Source organism: Phoca vitulina, unplaced genomic scaffold (genome assembly GCF_004348235.1).
Source record: "Phoca vitulina isolate PV1807 unplaced genomic scaffold, GSC_HSeal_1.0 scaffold2, whole genome shotgun sequence".
In the NCBI taxonomy this organism is placed as follows: Eukaryota; Metazoa; Chordata; class Mammalia; order Carnivora; family Phocidae; genus Phoca; species Phoca vitulina.
Genome location: NW_022589705.1, coordinates 73,403,637 through 73,415,284, shown reverse-complemented (window position 1 = coordinate 73,415,284; position 11,648 = coordinate 73,403,637). Strand labels below are relative to the sequence as shown.

At 51.1% G+C, this 11,648-nt stretch overlaps 1 protein-coding gene across 1 annotated transcript; it reads right to left on the bottom strand.

Annotated features, from left to right (window-relative positions):
- Window positions 1–3,814: 3,814 nt before the first annotated feature.
- On the bottom strand, window positions 3,815–10,732 carry MRPS15 (mitochondrial ribosomal protein S15). The gene is made up of 8 exons (XM_032387681.1): window positions 10,433–10,732; window positions 10,089–10,133; window positions 8,915–8,990; window positions 7,748–7,796; window positions 7,178–7,262; window positions 5,762–5,820; window positions 4,305–4,496; window positions 3,815–3,971 (listed from the first exon to the last, which is right to left on the bottom strand). Exons 1-8 carry the CDS (start codon window positions 10,563–10,565, stop codon window positions 3,834–3,836), a joined length of 777 nt encoding a protein of 258 aa, XP_032243572.1. The 5' UTR covers window positions 10,566–10,732; the 3' UTR covers window positions 3,815–3,833.
- Window positions 10,733–11,648: the final 916 nt, after the last annotated feature.

Here is an 11,648-nt window from a genome sequence, read left to right as displayed (position 1 = left end):
CAGGGCAACGCGGCGGATGGCAGAACGAGCCAATCAGCGGGCCGTTTGTTGGGAGGCGCCCGGGGCGGACGCTGATTGGGCCGGTGGCAGCAGCCTCCGCGGTAGGCTGGGTCCCCAGCTCTAGCGGTGGTTTTGCCTCCGGCGCGGAGGCAGAGGCGGAGGCAGGGGCAGGGCCTGGCCCAGCAGGTTCGCCCGATATCCTCCCGTCCCCCCGGCCCGAGAACGAGGAAGGCCCGAGCAGAACTTCCGAGCGGGCTCGGGGCGGCCGGACCTGAGGTGGAATCCCGGCTCCGCCCTTTCCTAGCTGTGCGACTCTGGGCACGGAACGTGGAGGGGTGACCCACCTCTCATGGGTGCAGAGGGGAATCCATGAGATGTGCAAAATGCCACGAAGGCGCTCAATAAAATGATAATGGACTTTTCTTTTGAATGGGGGGAGGGCCGGAAGTCCTTGAGTTTGCGTTTCCTTCCTAAAAGCTACTTGGAGTGAATCAAACCAGGCTTGTTCTTGCCTGTCCTGCTCCCGCAGGACGCGTGCTGGGGCTTCTCCGAAGCTCTTTCACGTTGTTGAGCAGGCCTCCCACCTACTTCTCTACTTTGAGGGCGTCCTGAGGTTTACCCCCATCTTGAGCTCCAGCATCACCTTCCTATAATCTGCTGTACCTTTTTACTTCGATGAGCAACCATTTCTGTAAATTTCAATACTTCTAAAACCTACAAAACATCTTTCCCTCCAGCCATTCAGGCTTGAAATCTGGGCCTTGGCTCTCAACTGTGTTTCCCTGGGTGCTATTATCAGTTATCAGTCACTACTTCTGCTTTTTCCTCCAAAATCGTTCTCACATTTATCTCTTCATTTATTTTTCTGCCTGCATTAGTATGTTCCTCCGTGTTACTGCTCTTTTCTGTCTACCACAGGCACCCGCTGCTAGGCTAAATTTCAGCAGTTGCCATTGTCAATATGAGGCATCCCTTCAGTGGCTCCCAACTGTTTGCCAGATCACAGTTTAAATGCCTCAACATGGCATTCAAGACTCTCCACTCAGACTTCAACTACCTATTTAATTTATTATTATTTTTTTATATGTAGGCTCCATGTCCAGTGTGGAGCCCAACATGGACCCTGAACTCACACCCCTGAGATTAAGACCTGAGCTGAGATGGAGAGTTGAACACTTAACGGACTGAGCCACCCAGATGCCCCTCCAACTACGTTTTTAGAGACATCTTCAGCACTCCCTCATTGCTCCCTAATCCAGCTGAACTCATCTACTTCATCAGCTTTGCCCCCTCAATGGAACATCACCTCTTCCTCCTAACCACACCTACCACCGCAGTTTTGCCCTGACATTTGCCAAGCTCAAGTTGTTCCCACACCTTCTCTGGCCCCCTTTCCTTCCCAGCCAAGTTTTTGAGTAGCCTACATTCACAACCTGAATTTCCTTAACATCTTCACTCCCTACCTCACTGCAGCTAGGATTCAGCTCTCTCCATCCTACTGAAACTGCTTTACCATGAAGACTTTTTTCCCCTTAGCCAACATCTCAGCATTGGATACTATACAGTAGTTGACAGCTGGCAGTCCAAGGCTTTGATTTGATTTTGTCTGGTCTCTGCAGTTTTAAAAGGGACAATAACTAGGATAGGGATATATCAAGCAGCTTAACATCACTATCTTATACCTGGTCTTCATACATGACCTGCCTGATTGCTAAAGGCATTTTAGTATGCTATAGCATAGAATCCGCCCATAGCGTCTCAGGTCATCTTTTGCCCCTAGGCAGTGTGGTATAATGAGCAGAACACAGGCATGGAGTAAAGACAGATGTGGCCTTGATTCCCAGGCCTGTCTTTAACCAGCTGTGTGAACTTGGACAAGTTACCTAACCTCTGAGCCTTAGTTCTCACATGGTAAAATGAGGATAATCATGCCAATATGGGGTGGATGGGTGAGGAAGGTGGCTTTAAGGAGGAGATGAGATATTGTGCCTAAGGCAGCACTTACAATGATGCCTTTCCTGTAGTGCCTGCTCCATGGTGTCCCTTTTCTCACCTTCTCCACTGGTCCCCCCTAAATGATGGCACCCGGCCCCTCAGTGCGGGATCTCCACGTAGCTGTGTCCACTCAAAGTCCTGCCCCATAAAGGGCCTTCCCTGCTGTTCCTGGAGATGACATCTGAACAGCAAGTCTGCAGTACTGAGCCTCTCATCTCACTTCTGATTCTGCAGGACCCCACACTCTGTTCTATCCCTACTTCAACCCCCCCCCCCCCCCCGCCAGACCCTCAGTTGCTCCTAAGATCATCCTTCCCACCCTGACATGCCTTTTCTTTGTTTACACTCCTTCTCTGGGCAATTTTACTCACACCCATGGCTTCAATCACCATCCAAACCTAACCCCTAAGCCTGTCTCTAGCTTAGGTCTCGCTTCTAAGTTTCCAACTGTGTTTTGGATGTCACTTTAATACACCTTCCCCCATTTTGGCTTTCCTTCTCAGAATGAAGCCCAAAGTCTTTTCCCCACTGTTGTGGACTGAATGTTTGTATACCTCCCCAAATTCGTGTATCAAAGCTCTAAGCCCCAACGTGATGGTATTTGGAGGTGGGGCCTTTAGGAGGTAACGAATTAGATGAGGTCATGAAGGTAGGGTCCTCACGATGGGATTAGTGCCCTTATAAGAAGAGGAAGAGATCTTTTTCCCCCCCTTGCATGTGAGGACATAGAAAGCAGCAGTCTGTAAGCCAGAAAGATTCCTCACCAGAAACCAAATTGACCAGCACCTAGATCTTGGACTTCCTAGCATCCAGAACTTTGAGATAGTAAGTTTCTGTTGTTTAAACCAGTTTATGGTTTTTAATGGCAGCCTGAGCAGACCAATACACCCAGAAAACTCTATTATTATTATCTGGTGTTTGCTTTCCCCTCTGACCTCATCTCTCCCTATTCTTCTCTTTGTTCACTCAGTTTTAGACACACTGTCTTCCTTGGGTTCTTCAAACATGCCAAGCATACTCAGACATCAAGGCCTTGACATTTCACTTGGTGTGGATGGGTGAGTTTTGCAGGAAAAGGGGTATTCATAACTCCCCAGAATTTATAAGGAATGTTTTGCATATGCACAGTTTCTTGGGGATAGGACTTGTAGCTTTTATCAGACTCTCAATCTGAACACCAGTACCCCTGACCCCCAAACAATAAATTGCTCTGATGTCTCCCCCTCCCATCTACCCTCCACACTGCTGCTGCTTAACCATCTAAAACACAGACTTGGTGCTGTCATCACTCCTTTGTTTTAAACCCTGTCTCCCCGCTCCCTAGAGGGCAGCCAGCACATCAAGCCTCTCACCGCCCAGCTTCAGCTTACCTGTCAAGCTTTACTTCCTGGTCCCACTGCTCCCTGAACACGGCATGCACCTGTGGACGTCTTTGCCTTTGCACTTGCAATGCCATCTGCCCAGGATGCTTTCCCACCCCGTTTCTGCCCGGTGAACTTCCACTCATCCTTCAGGGTCCAGTCCCGAAGGCAGCTCTTATAGCTGGCCTACTCACCCGGCAGTCAGCTGGCCCCACTTCCTCTGCGCGGCTGGGCGCTCGGCCTCACCTCCGCAGGGACGTCACCTGGACCACGGGGTGCTGTTTACATGAGTGTGTGTGAGGTGTGTTGTGAGAATGTGTCCTCTGGTGTGTGAGGGCAGAGGCTCTGCCTCCGACAAGACTGGGATCTCAGAGCTGAATGAAAGAACAAATTCCTCCTCCTCCTCCTCAGGCCACACAGAGCCCCCCCTTCTCTCCTATTATCCTTTAAGGCAGAAAGACAGAACTCAAATAAAATTTATTGGTTTTCTTTGATTGCCTCTGGTCCAGCTTTGGAAGGGCTCTCTGGGTTCTTCTGGCCCTGTTTCCGGGCCGCTGCTGCTTTAGCTTTTAAGGCCCTTTTTTGCTTCTTGAGCTTTTGTACCTCCTGGAAGACCTGGGGATGAAAAGGAGCAGGAAGAGACTGTAATCCTATGCAGCACCTCCGGCTTTGCGCAGGTGGGGCGGGAACGGACCTCCCTGGACGGGCACGCCAGCCTTTCTCCGTGGGGGTGATGGCCTGTGGGTCTCCTCAGGGCCTGGGGCCAGTTCCGTGCCTCTGGCAGGAACAGACAACCCTCCTGCTGCTCTCCCCACCACAGTCCCAGAGCGGGGCCAGCCAAAGCAGCAATTCTTTTTTTTTTTTTTTTTAAGATTTTATCTATTTACCTGACAGAGAGAGAGAGAGACAGAGTGGCAGAGGGAGAGAGAGAGAAATTCTGACTCGTACCTGAATGCACAGGGCCTTCTTGGCTGCCCAGCGTCGGTGGCCTTTCCGGTGGTACAGAGGGGGGGAGGTGTACTCAATCCCCAGCTCCTTGCATATCTTCTCGAAGACACTGTAGTTGGTCTTCCGGAGGTTTTTGAGCATCTTTTTCCTCTGATCGATGCTCATCAGCAGATAGCGCTTGTGGGCTTTGTCCTGTGAGAGAGGTGGTGGATTACTTTTAGTATTATATAAATAAGTGGTATGCCACTTTACGGTAACAAAGGACGGTCACCTTATCCTCTCACTGGAACCTCCCGACAATCGGACGCAAATATTGGTGTAATTCTGCGGTAGGTATCGTCATTGTTATTCCCATTTTATAGACAGGGCAAAGAAAAGGCTCAAAGATATCCACCTGATTCACATAAGGTGCTAGAACTGGGCAGGGTAGGGCCCTTATGTGAGGTCAGGTCTTCCATCTGTGTCTACGGGTCTCACTCCAAATCTCATGCTCTTTCCCTTCCCACCCCCCTGCACAGCCTCCCCACAGCTCGGCCAACCGTCAGCTCGGGTGCAGAGAAGGCCTGGGGCTCCTCTGTGAGGGACCTCTGCAGTGGGGCTGCTGTTCCACACTCCGAATGAGCAAAAATCTCATCTCCAAAGAGCAGGCTCAGCCGGCTCCAGGGAACACAGAGGTGCCACCCCAGCATGGTGCTGGGACCAGTCTGGCTTACAACGGTGCGTTTGTTAAAAATACCTGCGGCTGCCTAATTACAGCAGCTCTGTGCCCAGTGCTGTGCTGGGATATGGCATCATGGTTAAGAGTGTGCGCCCTGGAGGAAGACCCCCAGTTTCAAGTCCTAGCACATCATTTCCCAGTGCTGTGCCTTCAGGAAGAACCTAATCACCCCATTACAGGATCATTCTCCTGTAAAATGGAATAGGATAGTTATAAGGGTTAAACGAGCTGATATATGTGAAGTACTCAGCACAAGGCCGAATACTTCCCATGACCATGCTGGTGCTTTATTTAATTTCACATAGTCCTCGCAATCCTCTCAGCAGGTACGTCTATGATCCCCACTTTACACACAGGAGAACTGAGGCTTGGGCACGTAAAGTAACTTCCCCAAAGTCACACATCTGGTTAGTGGAAATGGCAAAGCTGAGAATTTGAACCAAGTCCAAGAATATTCCAGAAATATTTACTGAGCACCCACTACGTGCCAGACACTGCGACCGTGTCCTGAAGTTTGTGTTCTTGACCATGGGTGACACTCAGCGCTGCCCTGTAAGGCTCCCATTTCCCACTGGAGGCAGGAGGGAAATGTTTTCCCCACTGCAGCTGAGGGGTGGGCACCCTGGTGTTGTAGCCACTTGGCTTCTCCAGTTGCTTCTCTGGACCCAGGGCCCTTAACCTCTTAGACTCCTCTCCCCCAGCTGCTGGTGCTTAGCCGTGAGCGATGCCTAAGGTTTACCTTTCGATGTTTCTGCATGTGTTCTTCATAATTGCGGATCTTGACAGTCAAGGCAACAACTGAAACCACAAACCACAGAGGATGAGAGCTGGCACAGAGGAAGGAAGGGCCCGGGCCTGGGTTATGTTTTAAAACCTCAAGGAATAACAATCACCAATGCTCTGGTGAAGCTCTCTACAATTCCCAAAGCACTCTGAATTTCAAGATCTCAAAAGACTTTGGATTATCTTTCCCTCAGAAAGCAAACCCTAAGGAAGGAATGTTCCTTAAATCTTTTTAAAGATTTTACTTTTTTACTTGTCAGAGAGACACAGAGAGCGCAAAAGCAGGGGGAGCAGCAGACAGAGGGAGAAGCAGGCTCCCCGCTGAGCAAGGAGCCCGAGGACCTGAGCCCCACTGAGCAAGGAACCTGGGATCATGACCTGAGCCAAAGGCAGCTGCTTAACTGACTGAGCCACCCAGGTGTCCCGGAATGTTCCTTAATCTTATAAAGGTATCCCCTGACCATAGCAAATAGCATTCTTTTTTTTTTTTTGATTTTATTTATTTATTTGACAGAGACACAGCGAGAGAGGGAACACAAGCAGGGGGAGTGGGAGAGGGAGAAGCAGGTTCCCCACTGAGATGAGAGCCTGACGCAGGGCTTGATCCCAGGACCCTGGGATCATGACCTGAGCTGAAGGCAGATGCTTAACGACTGAGACACCCAGGTGCCCCGCAAATAGCATTCTTAATGGTAAAACTTCAGAGCATTCCTATTACGTTCAGGAATTAGTCTACGATACACGTTATCGTTCTTAATGATTCAACACTGTGCTGGAGGTCCTAGCCAATGCAGGAAGATTAGATTCCAGAATGTCAAGGGTCTACTCCTTGCCTCTCCCCTTCCAGCTGCCACCCTTAACTCTGTTTTCACTAATGAGTTTTCAGAATTATCAGCTCCCACTCCTCTCCTAAAGCCCTGCAATATCCTTCCTTAGTTGGCCTCTTGTTTGATTCCTGCCTGTACTGCAAAGATGGGGGCAAAGGCAGAAGCGGAAGGTGGCCCCAAGGAGACGCTCTCACTACAGCAGGCCCTTCCTGTATACACAATGAGTTTTGGCAGCATTGTAGAGTGAGGTGGAACCTTGGCCCTGACCACCTGGCCCTTGGCACCACCTTAGCTGCAGAGTGAGAGAGAGAGACAAGCTTTGGTTCTGAGGAGACTTGCCTGAGCTCACAACAGAGGTATGAGGTGGGACCTGGGCGCTGACTCCAGCATCACAGAGTCCAGTTTTCATTGCCCTGGGTCCTTCTTATCTCTTGCTTCATCAAGCCACATCTAATACCTGGTGCCCTTGTAGACAAGGGCCCTGGATCGAGTACCAGCTAGCAGACTCCCCTGCACTCCCACTCCCCAGGGGCCCCCTGACCAACTTCGAGCCTCCAGGGAACTGGTGTCCTCAGGGTTTGCCACAATCTTGTTCATCAGCTGCTCTTGCTTGATTTTTAGCTTCTCCTTCTGTGAAGATAGAGACAGGGAATCTGTGAGGTCTGGCACCCACTAAGAACTAGCCTTTATACCTCGAAGGCCCTGGTTGCAGTCATAGAAACTAGGCCATAAAGCTCAGCGCCTGTCTTCACTCTGTTCACCAGGGCATGGCCTTTGGTCAGCCCGTGGCTATTCACACCTAGGTGAGCCCAAGGCCAATGACAGGTGACATAGCTTGTTAGATGAGGATCTCCAAACCGTGCTCAATCATTCAGGCATTAGATCATTACTGAGTACCTACTGTTTGTTGGGTGCTGGGTGCTAGGGATACAATGAGAGAACAAGACAGTCCCTGCCCTAGACATGCTTGGTCTGGGGGATGGACAAGTAGACCCAGAATGACAGTGGGATAAATGCTGTGAGTTGAGAAACATGGGATGGAGGTGTTACCACAGTAGGAGGGAGTCCCAGAGGAGAGGACTGGGAGAGGCCAAGGTTTGGCACAGGTCACTTACCTGGTTTGCCATTTCTAAAGACAAGAGTCTTCTCACGACATCGTCAAACCTGTGGGAAAAGCATAGCTATGAGAGACAGGTGTGGGGGAGAGGGGACAAGGGAATCAGTGCTGGTTCCATTTTACTTTGAAAAGCAAGAATGATTGAAAATTTCTTTTATAACAAAAGTGTCTCTGTGGAAGTGGGGAGCCATTTCTCAGGGATTAAAAGTCAGCCAGAATCTGATTTGCTGTGCTGAGAACATGGAATGATGTGATAACTGCACAAAATTGGGGCTGTCAGCTTGACTGTTCCAGGCTCCTCACTGGGAGGGCAAAGGGAGGATTTTCTTTCTTTCTTTTTAAGATTTTATTTATTTATTTGATAGAGACAGACACAGCGAGAGAGGGAACGCAAGCAAGGGGAGTGGGAGAGGGAGAAGCAGGCTTCCTACAGAGGAGGGAGCCCGATTTGGGGCTCGATCCCAGGACCCTGGGATCATGACTTGAGCTGAAGGCAGACGCTTAACGACTGAGCCACCCAGGCGCCCCCAAAGGGAGGATTTTCATTTCAGCTAGAATATGGTTCAGTCAGTCTGTCTTGAGACATTTCAATTCTTTTTTTTTTTTTTAAAGATTTTATTTATTTATTTGACACAGACAGAGAGAGAGCACAAGCAGGGGGAGCAGCAGGTGGAGGGAGAGGGAGAAGCAGGCTCCCTGCTGAGCAGGGAGTCCGATGCAGGGCTCTATCCCAGGACCCTGAGATCATGACCTGAGCCGAAGGCAGATGCTTAACAGACTGGGCCACCCAGGTGCCCCGAGACATTTCAATTCTATAATCATTGTTTTTTACCCCTGTCACACGGTACGGTGGAAGGGACTGCCAAGCTCTTGCTGTATAGGGCAGGGGCTGAGCAGAAGGATCCTGGCTTTGGTGTCTTTCAGCCCTGCATGTTGCCTCCCTCTATCTGAACCACAGTAGAAAAAAAGGCAAGCAGTTCAGCTCCATGAACTCCATTCTGCCCCTGCTGCCCCTCATCAAGCCTGGGCTTCAGTAGTTCTCTGCCCGGTTGTATCATCAAGCTTCAGATACAGCAGGCCAGGCCTTGAAGCCACTGTCTTCCCTCTCTCCTCCCCAATCCTCTTAGGGCCCCCTGCCTCATCAAAGAGATTTCTTTCTGCTTACTTCTCAATTCCAGGAATGTTCTGGTAGTCTTTGAGCAGCGTGGAAGGGGGCGGGTCATCTTCTTGGCTGGGCTGGACTGTCAAGTGTAGGGACAAAAAAACACCCAGAGTCAACTCTCACTGCCCATCCTCCCTGTCCTGACTCTCTTCACCAACTCTGTCACAGACACCCAGGGCCTCAAGCAAGGCACTAGAGATCTCTGGGCTCAGCCTCTCCTTTGCAAACCCTGCAGGCAACTGTCTTGATATTTCACACTGGGAGTAGATGACCTTTCCTAAGGTCCCATATTGTGCCTTTACCTCTCACACCACTTTAGATTCCCCACCAGAATGGGTCCTTTTGTGGATGGCCTGAGTTTGACTCTCTTTGAATCCCCTGGTCTGGTCCATGGCCTCATGTAAAACAGACACTCAACAAACACTTGCTGGCTGACGGCATAAATGAAATAAGGGGGTTGAAGAGGGCCCCGAGCTTTAGGACACAGGAAGCACCAAAGACCACATATAGGAAACTCTCAGCCTTGGTGTGTGTCATATTCCCTGGGAGGTGAGAGAGAGGCACGAGGGAGATCAACTGGTCCTCTCCAGTCCGACCCTGCTCTGCCGCTATGCAAATCACAGCAATAAATGCTAATATATACTACATGGTTTGCACCCAGTGCGAAGAGTGCTCTCTGCACGTGTTAGCACTGAATCCTAACAACAATCCTTTCAAATAGATACTTTTATAATCGTTTTAGAATGAGACTGAGAGAGAGAAAGTAACTTGCCCAGTCTCATTTACCTAGGAAGAGAGATCTTCCCACCATGCAGACTGCCTTGGAATGGGAAACCAAGCCCTCCACCTCAGAAGGACACAAAGCGCCTACCTATACTCCAGGTAGACCTGGGTGGTGCCAGCACGCCCTCCCTCGGGCTAGCTCATTCTCACTCAAACCCAGTCCGCAGGCTCCTGCTCCGCACCCCCCCACCCCCCCGCCTCTCCCCCACGCCAGACAGGCTTCAGGCTACAGCCTGGTGGCAAGGCGGACGTGGGGGTCTTCTGCTCAGGTCCTTTGGCCTACGCGTCTGCCCACCCCATCAGGTGGTTCTAACTAGCCACCTCCTTCCCTTTGGCCACCCGGCGCCCCTCCAGGCAGTCCCTCTCCGCCTAAGGCCCACCCGAGAGCTCCTACCTGGTTTCTGGGTGGCATATCCGCGAGCGGCCGGGAGGATGACACCTACGCAGAAGAGAGAGGGCTCAGACCATCTCCTTAACTAGCCCAGCCTCCATTCCTTTCTATGTCCCCTGCACTACCCTTCCTGCATGGTCTTTGCGCCTCGGCGCCTAACCGCCGCCCCAGTTCTTCCGCACCCCGCTGCCCCACGCCTCTCCCACCTCGTCTTACTTCTTCCCCACCCACCGGCCTTTCTCCCTCATCCTGCCGCTGCTCTTCTCCCCTATCCTCGTCCCCCGTATCCGCCATCTCCGTCCAACCCCACTTCCCTCCTCCCGTTGCCCCGCTTCTCCGCGCCTCACCGCGAGGAGAGGGAAGGCCCCACTGGAGGGAGGGAGGCCTGGCACACGCTCCGCCCGGCAGCCCAAGGACTGGGGCCTGGGCCACTGCCTGGGTCCGAAGCGACCTCAGCGCCCTCCACGCCGTCCTCAGCATGGTGACTTGTGACCGCGCAGGGCCGGCGCCACGGCCGCCGTCCCTTTCGCGGCACGGACCGGGTTACATGGGCGCCGCCATGCTGACTCAGGCTCGACCAATGGAGCGCAGTTGCGAGACCGGAGGAGATGAGGACCGAGACAATGGATTCGAAAGGCGAGACTCGGGGTGCGGCGGGATTGGGTCCAGGGGAGAGGTCTGGTTAGCAGCTGCGCAGGGCAGGAGGCTGGGTGGTTGCGGGCCTGGTTAGTGGTGTGCGGTGCTGTATAAATTCTAAGATGCCGTTTTTTCCTTGGGCATGCATCCCACCCTTAATCCCACTCTATGTTCCTGACCTTGAGCCCCGGTTATTTTGGAGGTTTTCTTAGGGCCTGCCTTAGTCTTCTCCCCCAACCTAGTCTTTCTACCTCCTCTCCCACCACATTCCAGGATGAGGCCCCGTAAGAGCTACTGGGTTTCATTCAGCCTCCTCTCGGGCAGCCTTGTAAGCCTCGTGATGAAGGTCGTTTATTTTGGAATGAGACAGCTCTGGGCTGGAATTGAAGCTCAGCCGTTTACTCACTGTGATCCTGTGGGCAAACCACCCCACCTTTCTGGGCCACTGTGTACTCATTCATCAAACGGGAATGGGAATGGGAATAACAGTATCTACTCTTTAGGTTGTTGGGGTATTAACTGAGGCAGTTGTGTGTAAGGGACCTGCCTGCTATATAGTAGGCATTCAGTAAGTATTTGCTATGATAATACTTGTGAAATGAGGGGTGTAAAGACAACTACAAATTAAAAGCAGGAAAAATAAATTTTTAATGAAATAAAAACATTTTAATTCTCCCTTGGTGCAAAAAGGGAAAAAGCTCTCCTCCCCCTCACTTTTCTTAAAGCATTTACTTTTGAAAAGTTGTAATTGTGAATTATTCCTCTGTCCTTTTGAGACCTATGTAAATCTTCAAAAACTAAATAAGCCCCTTGCTGGTTTTACAGCACGGGAATGTTCTTCTCAAGGATCTAGGAGCCATCTCTTGAAATGTAATCATTAGGAAGACAGTGGCCCTGTCTCCCAGTTTCTGCCTGGCTCTAAGTTGC